Genomic DNA, 17,051 nt, shown 5'->3' on the forward strand with positions numbered 1-17,051 from the left:
TTTTCCTCAATGTAAGATTGCAAAGTGAATATTTCATCATCAATAGCATATAATATCATCAAAATATAAAAAATTAAAATAGCATTATAAGCTTTGCTCCCTTAGGAGCACCAGTGCTGCTAGTTGAAAAAGTTACTGTCATCCCTCTTTTACATATATAGTAGGTACATGAATGTATGTCTGTATGTGCATACACACACGCATACATACACATACATGCATTTCTTTACCTCACATACATAGAATGCAGAGATAATTTATAAAACATTGAAAATGTAAAATAAAAGCAAGCTGTTACACTCTGTGCATGAACAGCTGGGCCTAATAAACATGATAGTATACCTTTTGCAGTTTGTGTGAAATTACTCAAATGTAGCTGAGACTTTGGTGTAGACACAGCTCACCCCTCTACCCTGTGTCCCCTCACAGTGGGCATCAGTGGGCCTGCAGGCTCCACGCTGGTGCTGAGACAGGATGAAGAGGTTTAGACGACATGGCCACGAGTCCCACAGGGATCGGCTTAAACAGGAGCTCTTCCAGTTCAACAAGGCAAGTGACACAGTTAAGATATATCATAACAGGTTGTAGTGTTTGAAATTAAGGTGATGTTTGACTTGAAATTAGGATCAAGGTAAAACCGATATCGGCAAAAAGTTTAATTTGCACGTGTTGACAGATTGAAGTTCACCTGAATGACCAGCTTATGCAGAACATGAGCAGGCTAATGAACATGCTCATGTGGGAACCCAGCTTGTTAATAAAATACATTGTATGTGCATTTGTAAGGTGCTAAATATTTAATTTTGATTATGTTCATTTAAATTATGAGTCTGGAAAAAGTGTTTCTGAAAATGAAATCTTAAAGGCTTTTTGTGTTTATTAGTTATGCTACAAATGTTATTTTTGTACATACTGACCTTTAAAGATCATGTTGTCTCCATCGCTCGATCGTGCTGCTTCGCTTTGCTAAACATAAGAAAGATCAGGCCGTACCTAACCCAACATGCCACCCAGCTCCTGGTGCAGGCCATGGTCATCTCCCACCTTGACGACTGCAACGCTCTCCTAACTGGTCTCCCAGCCTGTGCTGTGAAACCTCTGCAGATGATCTAGAAGGTGGTGGCGTATCTGGTCTTAAATCAGCCTAAAAGAGCACACGTCACCCCTCTGTTCTTAGCTGCCTGCATTATATTCAAGTCAGTGATCATAGCCTACAAAGTGTTTAATAGAACGGCTCCCATCTACTTGAATGCTCCCGCAAAGGCTTACATGACAACTCGGACACTCCGGTCATCAAAGGATTGTCGTCTAGTGATTTGTCCATTTGTTTTCTGCTAAAGGAGGTAACTTACAAACCTTAATGACATTTTTTTATGTTTTACACAAACGGGTGCGATTACATACTTTCCTGGTTAATCAAGGGAGAGAAAATTGGTAATGAATGAAAAATGAAGTATTTTATGGGTTGGGGTAAGAAGATATGTATAGATAGGAAATAATGATATGTTAGAACTGAGAAATCTGATGGGATCCATTCATCCCTCCTGAAAATGAGAATATTTAGCTCAAATTTGACCAATGGGACACAACTTGCCAGTGCAGATTTAGTTACAGCCCAACTAGAAGTCAAGCATGTTTATGTTTACAAAGTTTTACGGTGACTGAGATCCATTATGTAAAACCAGGTATATGTATGCCTTAAAATGTGATAAGATTCCCTAAATGAGTGCACACTATCAGAAAAATGTGGCAGTGTTCTCTGGAAGTATTTTTATCCTCAATAATGGTAAGAACAGTACTGGTAATAATAAGAAGCCCTGATGCCACCACTGATATTACTGAAATCACAAGAGTCCAACTGAACTCTGCTGCAGTGTCTTGTCTCTGTACACCCCTGTCATTTTCTGTGTGGTCACAGCTCTGTCTCCCCTCCTCTAACTCTCCTCTGCAGACAGTGGAGCATGGATTCCCCCACCAGCCCAGCGCTCTGGGCTACAGTCCCTCTCTGCAGCTGCTGGCGATTGGCACCCGCTCTGGTGCCATCAAACTGTATCTTTTGCTCGAGTTATGCATGGATTTTTTTGCCAAGCAGGAATCTAAGTTTCATGTTAGAACTTGAGGCAGATGATGCTAATGAATGACTGCGATGCTGATAAACCCTTGTCTGGTTCAGGCACTAGATTTTCCCACACCATGGCTTAGTGCAGCCTGGCATTGTTAGACACTGGAGCCTGTGTCGCCATTGCTTTTTGCACAATTATGCTCTTTGACAGTGTGGTGGAATCACTCTGTTCAATTACACCATTGAAAAAACAAAGACAGTAGTTTTGATAGTGGTGGTACCTTCTGTCATTAGGCCAGTCCATTCAAACAATTTCACAGATTGTTCCTGTATGAAACAGGGTGAGGCTTAAGATAAAGGAAAATCTCTTTGAATGTTCTGAGTCAAAGTGCAGGATGCCTCTTTCTGGGTCAAAGGACAAAGCCATCTTTGTTATTATTTGGCAGCACACAAATCATTTGATAATGTGATCCTTTATTTGTTTTTTTTTGTTTGTTTGTTTTTGTCAGAAGTTAGGGTTTGACACACTTTAACAATCCTCGAGCTCCTTACCTGGTTTGCTTTTATAGATTTTACCAGCACTGAAGATTTAGTTCCATTTCAAGCTGATGTGCAGACTGATAATTGTACTGCTGGTGGACTTTAGGCCAACATGACATTAGGAGTCCTGGAGAAGTTTTACGAAGATGGCTCACTTTTGTCATTTGACTGAATACCTTCAATACAGAAATCAACTGTTGTTGAATATTTAATCTTTTTTCTATTTCCTCTACGTCTACTTTTGGTAAAGGCATTTGGTGTCCTGTAAGTGTGACTACGTTTGTCATTGGTCAACTATGTCCCTAACCAGTTGTCAGGTATGGAGCTCCAGGTGTAGAATTCATGGGTCTACATGATGAGAATGCTGCTGTAACACAGGTGCACTTCATGCCCCACCAGGTACAGTAAAAAGACAAATGCACTGCAGTCTGCCAGAACGTGTTATGAACGTTACACATTCATTGTCACCTTTTTCTTTAGGTTGAGCTGGTGACTTTATTGGATGACAACAGTCTGCACATGTGGACTTTAAAAGGCCACAACGGTCTTTCTGAGCTTCTGGAGATAGGACGCTTCACACTTATGGGACCACCTGGGTAAAATACTTTTTCTGCTATGATTTTCCCCTTTTCGAATATCAGACATTTGACTTTTAACCTCAGAAATATTGTTCCAATTTTCTTTCTTCCCCTCAGAAAATTCTCCATCCAAAATATAATAGTTTCCTTTTGAACTAGTTATCATGAGATTGGAATCATAAGTGAAAGGATTTTTTTTTTTTTTTTTTTTTAAATTTTAACCCCAGAATAATTCTTGAAATGATTGGTTTAAAAAAATAAAAGTTAATCTTTTACACTGCACACCCAAAAAAGTAATTGCCTATCGTTACACCAATCACTACAAGTGAAGTCAGCTCCCACCTTTTGTCCTCCTCAGTGCCCCTCCAAGTGTGACGAGAGTGACTGCAGTGCTGGCTCACTCCTCAGGGGAGCTGCTGCTGTTGGGAACCGAAGGAGGACATGTGTTCATTGTTGAAGTCCCAGGATTCAGAGAGCTAGAAGAGAGGAACATAAGCCTTGATCAAGTCGCCAGCAGGTGAGTAACTGCAAAATGGGCAGCTCGGCAGACTAAGGAGTTGGATTTGAATCTACTTTTAGGTTGTTGGAGTTGATGCATAACTGTGATTGGTGCTTTTTAGGAACAGGTTGCGCCAGGCACCTGGAAGGGAATTAGGAAGGCCTTCCTCCATTTATAAAACTGCATTATGCCATAAGGCAAACAGCTGTAGTGACTATATCAGTACTGGGTAGAACATGGCATCAGGTTGCAGTCTCTGTCCTGAACCACAAAATGAGCATTGATTTTACAGTGTTTGTTGCTGATAATAATGCACTACAAGTCAACAGCCTTAGGGTATTCTCTGTTGTTTCATCTGCGGTCCAACCTGTATCTTAACATTTGAACATTCAAATAAGATATATCTTATATGAATAAGGTCCTAATGTTGGAAAAATCTTTCTACATTAAGACATGAAAAGCCCCAGAACTGATAAAAGCTGCCAGCTGGATGTTTTGGGCTAATCCTTAAACATTAATAATTGGAATCATCTGCCAACAAGTACATAGAATACATTAAACTCAACAGAAAAAACACTAATAATAAAAGCATTACTGTTATGTTTTTTTTCATGATTTATTATTTTTTTTTGTGGAAATGTGTCTTAGTTCCTCTAATAATGTAACGATTTCAATACAAAGAATGTTACTATGTATTGATTGTACTAGCTAAAGTGCGTGACACCACTTCTCAATCTCCTGCAGATTTTTGTTTCGAGTCTCTGTTTTGTTTCACTTTTTTTCCTTTGTCTTCACTTCAGCGTCCCAGATGACTACATCGGTCGCAGGAACCTGGAACACGTAGAGGCCTTACAGGAGAATCCAATTGAATCCAATCAGGTTGTTGTTGGCTATGGACGAGGTCTCATGGTAATCTGGGATTTAGAGAAACAATGTGCCATCCAGCACATCCCTGCCACACAGGTAATTATCATTTAACAAATATTTAGGCTTGTATAGATTGTTCTTCCAACCAGCCTAATCTTTGTGTATTTGCTATGTATTCCTTACAACCAAAGCAATTGGAGAGCATGTGGTGGACAGAAGATGGAAGCTACATTCTCAGTTCACACAGTGATGGAAGTTACTGTCGATGGATGGTGGGAGTTGAGGATGTAAATGAGGAGGAGGAGGAGAAATCAGACATTCCATATGGTAAGGAGGAAAAGCCATCTACTTCAGAAGGCCCACTGCCACAGATTAAATGTGTTTTTTCAGAGACTTGTGAGGATTTGTTTTTTTATCTCTGCAGGACATTTCCCTTGCAAGGCCATTTCTAAAATAATTCAGCTTCCTACTAGAGAAGGGTAAGTTCCGTTAATTCAACCAAATACACTTTTTATGATTCCTTCTAACTCGGCTCTCCTGAGTGGGAGTGATTCTAATGTCCTGATGTTTTTTCTTGTTCAAAATCTTTTACCAGCATGTTATTTCAATCTTTGCTGCACATTATACTCGGAGCAAGCTGAACTGAACTTGAACCCGTTTGTGTATTTGTGTAGGCCTCCATTCCTGCTGTTCAGTGGTGGTATGCCCAGGGCCAGCTATGGGGACAGACACTGTATCACAGTGAACCACAGTAAAACCCAAGTGGCTCTAGACTTCACCTCCAGGATCATTGATTTTTTTGTCATCAGAGATGGACCACAGCATACAGGCAGGCAACGCACATCAGTAGTCACTCAGCATATGACATGATACACATAGATTAGCTTGGAACTTGTAAATCTAAACAGACAAAATAGTCTGACCAACCTATTGGTTTCATCTGGTTTCATAGATAAGTACAGCTGAGTATCATCAGCATAATAATGGACATTTATGCCATGCTGTCTAATAATGTTACCTAATGGAAGCATGTATGAAGTAAAAAGAATTGGTCCAAGCACAGAAAACTGAGGAGCTCCATGACTTACTCTGGTGTGTGAGGAAGGGTCTTCCTTTACAAGAACAAACTGGAATCTATCAGATAAATATGACTTAAACCAGCCTAATGCAGTTCCTTTAATCCCAATAACATGTTCAAGTCTCTGTAACAGAATGCTGTGATCGATCGTATCAAACGCAGCACTGAGATCCAACAGGACAAGCGCAGAAACAAGTCCGCTATCAGAGGCTAAGAGGAGATCATTGGTAACTTTCACCAGTGCCGTTTCTGTGCTATGATGCACTCTGAATCCTGACTGAAACTCTTCAAAGAGATTATTTCTATGTAAATGATCACAAAGTTGAACTGCAACTATTTTTTCAAAAACTTTAGACAAAAAAGGGAGATTGGATATAGGTCGATAATTAGCCAACACTTCTGAATCAAGAGTAGGTTTTTTTAAGTGAAGGTTTAATTACAGCAACCTTAAAAGTCTGAGGTACATATCCTGTCAACAAAGACCGATTGATCAAATCCAATATGGAAGTGTCAATTAAGGGGAAAAACCTCCTTGAACAGTCTGGTTGGGATTGGGTCTAAAATACAAGTTGATGGTTTAGAAGAGACTATTGCTGTTGTTAGCTCAGAAAGATCAACTGGGCAGAAGCCGTCTAAATACAAATCAGGTCCTAAAGATACTTCTAAAGCTGCTGCACTTGATGATACATTAGTGATAATAGTGGGAAGGATTCCATTAATCTTCTCTCTGATAGAAACAATTTTATTGATAAAGAATCTCATGAAATCATCACTGCTGACAGTTAAAGGAATACATGGCTCAACAGAGCTCGGACTCTTTGTCAGCCTGGCAACAGTGCTGAAAAGAAACCTGGGATTATTCTTATTCTCTTCTATCAATGATGAATAATAAGTAGTTCTAGCTTTACGAAGTGCTTTCTTATACGTTATTAAACTATCTTTAATTGAGACTCTTCTAAATTAGAGGAACGTCTCTCCAGCTTTCTTGCAGTCTGCTTTATAGCAGCTGTGAATTATAACAATGATACCTTCCTTTTCAACATCGTCCAGTGTTATACACATTTGAATTGTGCTGCTGTCAACAAGAGAGTCACGTTTCACTGGAGCAAAATTTAGGTAGCTGTCCTCTGTAATATTCTGTGAAAATCTGCTTTATTGGTCACAGGTGTGAATGCAAAGAATTATTTTTCCTCTCAATGGTCGATACAATATACGCACTAAAAGAAGAACCATAAAACTCACAGGTTTTATCTGTATATACATCAGGAACTAAACAATTGTGACCAGGGACTTTACAATATTTACAGAAAACTATCCCCTTTTTTCTTACATGGGTTTAATTGCAGCTTGACTGTAGACAGTAATTTTCCTTAGATATTCAAATTAGATATTATACTGCTGCAGCACTTGCTCAGAAAACGGTTGTTTAAAGCAATTAATTTAAATCAAACCATATTTTAACACCAGTTGACTACCAGGCTATTAAGATAAAGCTGCTATTTTTGAAAGATTTATGTAGTTGTGAGTATGTTAGTGAGATGCTTTAAGGCATTCTCACTATTGTTTTCCTGTTTCTCTTTTTTGGCACTTAACTACTCCTGCAATCTTTCACCGATTTCGACAATTTTGGTATCAAAACGTTCAGCTTGTTCAGCACATTCCGGCTATGACTTTTGGTGTTGATATCTTTTATACTTTTTAAACTATTTAACTTTTATTCAAATTTTCCCATCATGCAAAGAGATTCAGCTATTACCAAATGATTCAGCTTTTTAAAATATTAAGCCAATTTTGAAATATGACAGTTTAAAAAAACATGAACATTTTTTATGAATGAGAAGATTAGAGTGGCACACCGATCATTTTAACTTTTTCTGATATTCAAACAAATTCCTCTAACTTTAATACTGTTTATCTCAGATAAACAAATTATACCTTAAAATGTAAGTACACTTGTCCTCACATTTACAGAATTTCAGCTATGAGCCTTGAAGCTAGAGAAACCTTTCAATTTCTCTCACTAACTCCAATGGAAATTTGGTCTGACACCAGAGACAGGTTCAATTGTTTTCAACTCGCTGCCGTTTGAATTTTTTTCACTCCATTGAAATAAAAACTACATTGCCGCGTTCTTCCAAGCCTTCTGCTTCTTACGGTCTTCAAATTGTTTTCCTCGCTCTTCCAGTTTTCTCACAGGAGGTCATAGTATCCAAAAAAGCAATTTCTGCAGGTTATACAGGGAAGAGAGCTTGTTAAGCAGCAGTTGATTACAAACATTCCTGTCACTGATGACATCACTCTTCCACTCCCTGCAGTATATTACACTCAAGCCATTTTAACTATTACTCACTTGATTTCTGCTAAATTTTCACTAGATTCAGCTTTTTGAGCATGGTCAATGGGATTACCATTCAACTTAAAAAGCATTCTCACTGCTGTTTCGTAGGAACAGCTTTTTCTAGTTTGTTAGCTTTTTATATAGCTTGTTATATCTTCATTTGTAAGTCGCTTTGGATAAAAGCGTCTTCTAAATACATAAACCTAAACATAAAATGATTCCCCAACCTAAACACACACCCATTAACTTCATACTATAACTTTCTGCTTGAATGTGAATTCCTACATTACGCTGAGGAAAGATGTAGACAGCATTGGGTACATGTCATCTCTGATCCACAACCTTACCATTCAAACTTTGGGTACAAAATAAAACAGGGCAATGGGAGTTTTTACATAAGAATTTGTTTAAAGTGAGTCTTTAGTCATGATTCAGCCAAACTCTTAACATCCTTTAGTTGTATGACTCAGCCTTGCATGTGATCTCAGTTATTGGATTGTTCTGTCTACTTACAGGAAATCCCAGTGCGTTGGTGGTCCTGGTGGAGGAGGAGCTGGTGGTTATTGATCTACAGTCAGAAGGCTGGCCTGTCATTCAGACACCTTACCTGGTTCCCCTACATAGTTCAGCCATCACCTGCTCACACCACGTTTCTGCAATCCCCCTCAAACTGTGGGAGAGGATCATCACTGCTGGTGCTCTGCAGAATACACACTACTCTAAAAAGGTATATGTGTTGAAGCATGTATGTCACTTTATTTCTTGAAATAGTGTTTAATGGTAGTCTTTCCCTTGAATGTTTTGTCATTCCTAATTCCAAAAGGTTGGGGAAAATTTTTTTTTTTTTAAAAAAAGAAGAAAAAAAGAGGCTTTGCAACTCTTACAAACCAATATTTTATTCACTATTGAACACAGAAAACATAAAAAGTTGAAAGTGACATATTTTGCAATTTCATGAAAAATTCAAGGCCATCTTGTATTTGATGGCAGTTACACATCTCTTTGGGACAGGAACAACAAAAGCCTTGAAAAGTAAGTGTTACTTAATAGAGACAAAGGTACATGTGGAAATTGATTACGTTAATTGACAACACATAAGCAGCAAAAAAATCTACTAATTCTGGAGCAATATCAGAATAAAGTAGAATTATCTATACTTTTGAACATTCCATTATCTGTAGTACATCAAATGATCCGGAGAATCTCGACATGGCCCCAAATCATTTTGATGCCCGAGATTTTCAGGCCCTCACTCGGCAGTCAGTCAACATATTTCACGTTGCCATCCATATCTACAGGTTAAACCTCTCTTATGCAAAGAAGAAGCCATATGTGAACAAGACCCAGAAACTGGCTTCTCCAAGCCAAAGCTCATTTGAAATAGACTGGGATAAAGTGAAAACTGTTCTGTGGTCTCTCCAATAAAATGTTTGAATTCTTTTTGGAACTCGTTAACATTGTAAAGACTAAACAAGACTAAAGAAAGAAAGGAACCATCTGGCTGTTTATCAGTTCAAAAGCCTACAAATCTGATTGCATAGGGTACTTTAGTGTCCATGCATACAGAAGTGCAATTTGCTGCTAGCTCTAATCATATTGTATATATTTAGTCATTTAATAAAAAAAATTTTTTAGATTTCCACTGAACTCTATTTTCTCTGCAAAACAATGAATTTTGAGATATGTTGTGTGCACTGGTTTGGAAGCTCTGTGACTTGAGTGGATTTTTCTCTTATTTCTGACACTTCATCTCTTAAGATGAATTACCCTGCCAACGGAAGAGTTGTTTATGAATGGGAGCAGCTTACTGAGCTTTCCAAACACCAACTAGAGCCTGGAAAAAGATCCAAAATCCACAATTTCAAGGGGAAATGCTGTGAATGTTGGGAAGAGACTAGACTGAGGATCAGGTGGAAGAAGTCTTTGCTCAATACTGATGGGGAATTTTAGATTACAAGCAAATAAAATGGACAAGCTTTGTGCACTCATGAGGACACAGAAAGAATATTGAGAATGCTGTATTATGCATTATCCACTGAGACATGGCTACAGGTAGCATATACCAGATTTCATCTCCTCTCTGCACAGCTTGAAGATGATATGTGTTGACAGAAACATCAGAAGCAACAGGAAAAGCGAAGGAGGAGGTATTTCAGTGCTTAACAACAGATGGTCTAATCCTGGACATGTCACTGCAAAGGAGAGGATCTGTACCCAGGACATTGAACTGTTAGCTGTGAGTTTATGCCCATATGATCTACCAAGTTAACCTATATTATTTTGGTAGCTATATTACCTGACACTGTTGCCGACACTGATCATAAGCACTGTTGTTTCAAACACAACGTTTCCAGTCATGGTAATTTCAACCATGTCTTTCTCTCCGCTATACCTCCATCCTAAAATAAGAAACTAAAACACTTAATTCATTCTATACAAAGAAGAAGAAGTCTCAGGAAGCTGATGAAGATCTTTGGGGAGGCTTTGAGGCCACAGACTGGAATGCACTCTGTGAGCCACATGGAGATGATATCAATGCAACACCTCCACAGTATCGCTCCGCACCTCAGTCATGGATCTTAACACAGTCTCACCAACATCTCCCCCCACATCAGGACACACTGAAACCTCCTCTGCCTCCCCTCCAGCCCTCTGTTCCCAGCAGTCATGTGAAGAGGCAACTTGAGGACCTGAAATGGAGGCCAAATGTAGGCCTAGATGATGTCAGCCCCAGGGTCTTGAAGGCCTTGGAGGAACAGTTATGTGGGATATTACAGCACCTCTTCAACCTTAACCTGATTCAGGAGAAAGTTCCAGTACAGTGGAAGACACTAAAAAAAAAAAGAGCCCTCAGTGACTACAGACCAGTTGCCCTAACATCCAACATAATAAAGGTCCTGGAGAGATTGTTATTGGCTCACCTAAATAAACAAATGAAAAACTTTCAGGATGAGCTACAGTTTGCTTTTTGTTTAAGGGGCTGGTGTTAAAGATGCTATCGTAGACCTGTTTCAGCGAGCCCTGTCTCATCTGGACACAGCAGCCAGCACAGTGAGGATCTTGTTCTTTGATTTCTCCAGTGCTTTTGATGCAATTCAGAAAATACAGAAATTATTCAGAAGGGGGGTCACATGATGTCGTCACCCTGAGCAGTCGACTGTTGCTGAGCTCCCGCTGCTACTGAGATACATGTCACTATTAAGCTCACTTTAAAAAATTACAACTGTACAAAAACTTGCTTAATAGCATCCAGACAACACGCCTAACACAAAAGTCTCCAAACTCGCTGTAAAAATGTTTGCTGAGGAAACGGAACCGAAACAGATCGTGCCAGCTAGCGAGGATGCTACACCTGCTTTGGATACCGAAACGCTCGCTATGGAAATATCACAGTATGTCACTGAGAGAATATCAACGATGATGGAGAAGAAGTTTGGAGATCTCACAGCCACACTGGACAATATTACAACACGACTGAAGTCTAACACAAAACGCATCACCGAAGCTGAGAGTAGCGTATCCGAAGTGGAGGACAATATGCCGGCCGTGGTGTCTAGGTTGAAGGGATTGGAGACTAGAGTGTGATTCTTTAACTGGATGTTTGCTGGGATTTCATCGTTTGGGGATGAATACTCTGTTCATGATATTCTGTCATGTTTATTTACTTATGCCATCATATATCTGAAGCCTTCCATAAGATATTTCACTGAGCTGTCCATCTCTCCGCCTGTTTTTGGTAGAAACACTGAGCCCCTCTGCCCTATCACAGGGCTCTCTGCTGGATTGCACAACATTTTATTTTTCATCTTTATTATGCTATGAGTGATCTTAAAATAGTTTCCCTTCATGTTAAGGGGTTCGATAATGTTATTAAAAGGCAAAAGATCCTTGCTTTTCTGAAGGTGTATTATTAATTCTATAACATAAATAGCAGAGGTGTAGCCATATTGATCCACCAAAGTCTCCCGTTTACCTTGGAGAAAACCATAAAAGACAACGATGGCCGTTATATCCTTATCTCAGACTATCTGTATGGGAAACAGATTCTCATTGGTATACGGCCCACATTCATATGATTCTGCCTTTTTCCCTAAAAGCTTTTGTGTGAGGTCTCATCTGTATCAACCTCATATGTTGTGTTAGGGGGCGACTTTAATTGTGTGCCTGACCCAAGCCTTGACGAGTTCCCACTTAAACCTAGCCCAATCCCTCGGAAGACCCTCGAACCGATGGAGTTCTGCCATGATTTAGAATAGTTTGACACTTGGAGAGTGATCAGTCCCAGGGAGAGAGATTACACCTTCTTTTCTAATCCCCATCAGACATTCTTAAGGATCGAATTCTTCCTGTCCTCCAGAGTTGTTTTGGATAGGGTAAGGGAGTGCTCAATTGGCATATGCACTGACCCCTCTTCTCGCCACTGGAGGGTGAATCCTTCTCTACTGAGCAGCCCACCATTCATTGACTATATTACTGACATGTGGAATGTTTTTATAGCTACTAATTAGACCCTAGATGTCAGCCCGTCCCTGCTGTGGGAAACGGCTGAAGCTTATCTTAGGGGGAGTATTCTATCATATACCACAGCTCAGAAAAAGGCTACTATGAAGGAACAACTTAGCTTATGAAATACAATGCAGCAACTGGAGGTACAGTTTAAAAGTGCACCCTCAAAACTTCTGTCTAAAAAAAAAAAAAGTGGAAGCAGCTCATTCAGAACTAAATCAACTGTTAACTAAAAAGGCTGAGTCAGCCATCTTTTCTGCAAAGCATAGGCTTTATGAGTCAGGAAACAAACCCGGCCGTCTTTTAGCAAGATTGGCAAGAGGTAGAATGGAGTCAAACACGATACCTTCACTGTTGGATGACAATCAAATTAGACACTACAAAACCAAAGACATTGATAAATTAATGAGACAATTTTATGAGCATCTTTATTCATCTGAATGTGAGTTTTCTGAGGGGAGGAAGAAAGAGAGTGTCCCTCCCATCCCTGTCAGAGGAACAAAAAGAAGAATTAACTGCACCAGTAACTAAGAAGAAGGTCCATGCAGCCATAGCATCCCTCGAAGGGTGGAAAGGTACTGTGACCTGATGGGTTCTGTCCAGCGTTCTACAAAAAATTGAGTCACCTGATAGCCGGACCACTTACTGACAAGTATTTGGATTCCTTCGGGACTGGTCACCTCCCCCTGATGCTTAAGGAACTGCATTAGGCTGGTTTAAGTCATATTTATCTGATAGATTCCAGTTTGTTCTTGTAAATGAAGAATCTTCCTCACACGTTGGAGTAAGTCATGGAGTTCCTCAGGGTTCTGTGCTTGGATCTATTCTTTTTACTTTATACATGCTTCCATTAGGTAACATTATCAGACAGCATGGCATAAATTTCCATTGTTATGCTGATGATACTCAGCTGTACTTATCTATGAAACCAGATGAAACCAACAGGTTGGTCAGACTACAAGCCTGTCTTAAAGACATAAAGACCTGGATGACTCAGAACTGTCTGCTTTTAAATTCAGACAAAACTGAAGTTGTTCTCTTTGGACCTGAGCGCTTCAGGGAGAAATTGTCTAGTTATATAGTTACTCTAGATGGTATTTCCTTGGCTTCTAGTTCTACAGTGAGGAACCTTGGAGTTATTTTTGACCAGAATTTATCATTTGACGCACATATAAAACTGGTTTCTAGGACTGCCTTCTTTCACCTTCGTAATATTGCTAAAATCAGGAACATCCTGTCTCAGGGTGATGCAGAGAAACTAGTTCATGCATTTGTTACTTCAAGATTGGACTACTGTAATTCCTTATTATTGGGCTGTCCCGCATATTCTCTGAAAAGCCTCCAGCTGATCCAAAATGCTGCAGCCAGAGTTCTGATGACAACTAACAGGAGAGATCATGTTTCTCCAGTTTTAGCTTCTCTTCATTGGCTCCCTGTTAAATTCAGAATAGAATTTAAGATTCTTCTTCTCACATATAAAGCTCTTAATGACCGAGCTCCATCATATCTTAAAGATTTAATTGTAAGGTATTTTCCTAACAGAGCACTTCGCTCCCAAACTGCAGGTTTACTTGTTGTTCCCAGAGTTTCTAAAAGTAGAATGGGAGGTAGAGCCTTCAGTTATCAGGCCCCTCTCTTGTGGAATAAGCTGCCAGTAAATGTCCGGGAAGCAGACACCCTTTCCACTTTTAAGATTAGGCTTAAAACTTTCCTTTTCGATAAAGCTTATAGTTAGGGATGGCTCAGGCAATCCTGAAACATCCCATAGTTAAGCTGCTATATGCTTAGACTGCTGGGGGACCTCATCTGTCACACCTTTCCTCACTTTGCTCTCTTTTTCCCCCTGTTTAATTTCACAATTGATTTTATGTACATGTGACATTATTGTGGTTATTAACGTATGTTTCCCTGTTCCAACAGATATCCTTTGAATGGCGTTATGGTGTTTTTCCCCCCTCTTTTCCCTCTTTTCTGTCTTCTCAAACCCCAGCTGGTCAAGGCGGATGGCCACCCTTCCTGAGTCTGGTTCTGCCAGAGGTTTCTTCCTGTTAAAAGGGAGTCGTTCCTTTCCACAGTTGCCTCAGGCACGCTCAGAACGGGAGATTGGACTGAAGACAACTTTCGGTGCAATCTGTTGGTTTCCTTAGCTAGGATATTAATTTTTTGAATTGGCTCTATATGAATGAATTGGATTATGATTACAATGAATTGAATTCCAATTGGCTTGAATTGGACTATATTACTCAAGTGCCTTGAGATGACAATTGTTGTAATCTGGCGCTATATAAATAAAATTTAATTGAATTGAATTAATCTAGCAAACGTCACACTTACCCTTAAGAAAGATAAGCTACCTGATATCTGTGGCTCATTTAGGCCCATTAGCCTTATTAATGTGGATAGCGAGTTGCTATCAAAACTGCTTGCAACAACATTGGAAAAGTTCTTACCCTCTCTAATAAATACAGACCAAACCGGATTTTTACGAAACAGGCTCTCACTCACAAATGTGAGGAGTCTGTTGAACATCATACAGTACTCAAGCCAAACACATCATAAAGGACTTGTTGTATCTTTAGACGTAGAAAAGGCGGTCTATAGGATAGAGTGGGAATACTTATTCAACGCCCTTGGGAGGTTTGGTTTGGGAGGGGATTTTCTTAAATGGATTAAGATACTCTACAACTTTCCACAGGCCCGTGTTGTAACTAATGGCACACAGTTGCGACCTTTCACACTGCGTAGGGGGACGAGACAGGGTTGCCCTCTGTCTCTGTTGCTCTTTGCGCTTGAGCCCCTAGCATCTCATGGGAATGGCGATGGGAGTTGCAACCCATAACATTGCACTTTATGCTGATGACATCCTGTTGTTCCTGACAAAACCTGACATATCAATACCAACTATTCTCTCTATTACTCAAGAGTTCAGCTTATTCTCAGGCTACAAGATCAATTATGGTAAATTGGAGGCTATGCCATTAGGTAGCTCAACTGACCTGGCTTCACTTGCCAACTGTCCCTTTAAATTTTCTCCTACAAGCTTCACCTACCTTGGGATTAAAGTCTCACCAGACCTGACTAAGTTCTTGAAGCTTAACTTCTTTCCCATTGTAACTAAAATAAAGAAGGACTTAGTTAGATTGCACGATCTCCCCCTATCTTTTATGGGCCGCATCAGTTTAATAAAAATTAATGTATTCCACAAGTTGTTATATCCCCTACAAATGCTACCCCTGTGGATCTCAAAGAAGGTATTTTCTAGATTCATATGGCACGGCAAGAGACCCAGACAGAAAATAAAAACATTACAGTCGCCTTCTGACTGGGGAGGCCTAGGCCTGCCAAACATAACTGGGCATGCCTAGGCTCACTTTCTATGGGAATGGTTACATGCTCATCTGGAATCCAAGCCCTGTCTAGATTTGTGGTCCTCTTTGCCATCCTCATTATGGGGCTTGGTCATGAGTGATAAGAATATGCTACATAAGGATGTCAAGAATAATCCAATTATATACAACACAATTGGAGTGTGGCAGGAAATCTGTAAACATCTAGGCAGAGGGAGTTATGCCTCGTTTCTGACCCTTCTTACGAGGAACCAGGATTTCCCCCCAGGTCTCCATCCCAATATTTTTGACATATGGCATGGCAATGGGGCGTGTGTGATTGGAGACTTATTTGACAATGTGATATTAATGACTTTCCAACAATTGCAGTCTAAATTCAGCATCCCTAAGGAACATCACTGTCTTTCTTCAGGTCAGGCACTTTGTTGGATCTAAGACCCTACCCCCTCTTGATCCAGTCATGTACAGTGAGGTTGAGAGGTTCCTTATCTCCCAAAAAGCAAGCATTGCGCAGAAGTGGGAGGAAGATCTTGACACAGAGTATGTTGAAGATGATTGGCAGGAGGCCATTAAAGTATTTAAATTCACCTTTACATGTAACAGATTGAGAGATATACAGTATGAAATATTACACCGTCTATACCTAACTCCATACATACTAAATAAGATGGACTGTCAGTTTTCACCTTTATGTAGTAAGTGTCATAGAGAGGTTGGAACATATTACCATTATTTCTGACAAATTTATTATAAGATTTTGGAGTGCAGTCTCGCCGGAACTGAGTGGCATCTTTCAAGCAAAAATGAGGAAGGACCCTGGCCTTTTCATCCTCGGCCTCCCCTCAAGGGAGGTGACTCTATCCCATTTGAAGTACAAATTATGTGACAAGTTACTACTACTGGCCAGAAAATGCATTTTAATTAACTGGATCAATGATTAACCACCTACTGTCACTCTATGGTATAGGGAAATATTCCGGGTCCTCCCTTATGAAAGACAGTTGTGAAGGGTAATGAGAGGTCCTTTAATGTAATGTGGACTCCTCTGCTTAACTATCTACCTGACAAATTAACTCAGTTAGTGATGAGGGGCCAGTCTTCCTTACAATGGTCATGCCCACTTGGGCTAAATCCATAAGTGTCCTCGCTTGTAGTGTGACAACTACACACTACCATATTTTATTGTTTTTGTGATAGCTGTGTGAGGCTGTAAGTAGAGGACAGGAGCAAGAGACA

The 17,051-nt window shown here is 39.8% G+C and overlaps 1 protein-coding gene across 2 annotated transcripts in view; it reads left to right on the forward strand.

The window, feature by feature from the left end:
* Positions 1–17,051, forward strand: part of llgl2 (LLGL scribble cell polarity complex component 2) — a 42,652-nt gene that overhangs the window by 7,549 nt on the left and 18,052 nt on the right. For both annotated transcript variants that reach the window (XM_072373993.1, XM_072373992.1), the window contains 10 exons: positions 430–553; positions 1,956–2,049; positions 2,920–3,001; positions 3,083–3,198; positions 3,539–3,697; positions 4,480–4,642; positions 4,738–4,873; positions 4,971–5,025; positions 5,221–5,375; positions 8,478–8,689. In XM_072373993.1, coding sequence (XP_072230094.1) covers positions 475–553; positions 1,956–2,049; positions 2,920–3,001; positions 3,083–3,198; positions 3,539–3,697; positions 4,480–4,642; positions 4,738–4,873; positions 4,971–5,025; positions 5,221–5,375; positions 8,478–8,689 — 1,251 coding nt within the window. In that variant the 5' untranslated portion in view covers positions 430–474. The remainder of the gene's footprint in view (positions 1–429; positions 554–1,955; positions 2,050–2,919; positions 3,002–3,082; positions 3,199–3,538; positions 3,698–4,479; positions 4,643–4,737; positions 4,874–4,970; positions 5,026–5,220; positions 5,376–8,477; positions 8,690–17,051) is intronic.

The sequence above is a fragment of the Leuresthes tenuis genome, unplaced genomic scaffold (genome assembly GCF_036924035.1).
Source record: "Leuresthes tenuis unplaced genomic scaffold, fLeuTen1.0.hap1 SCAF_20, whole genome shotgun sequence".
Taxonomy (NCBI): domain Eukaryota; kingdom Metazoa; phylum Chordata; class Actinopteri; order Atheriniformes; family Atherinopsidae; genus Leuresthes; species Leuresthes tenuis.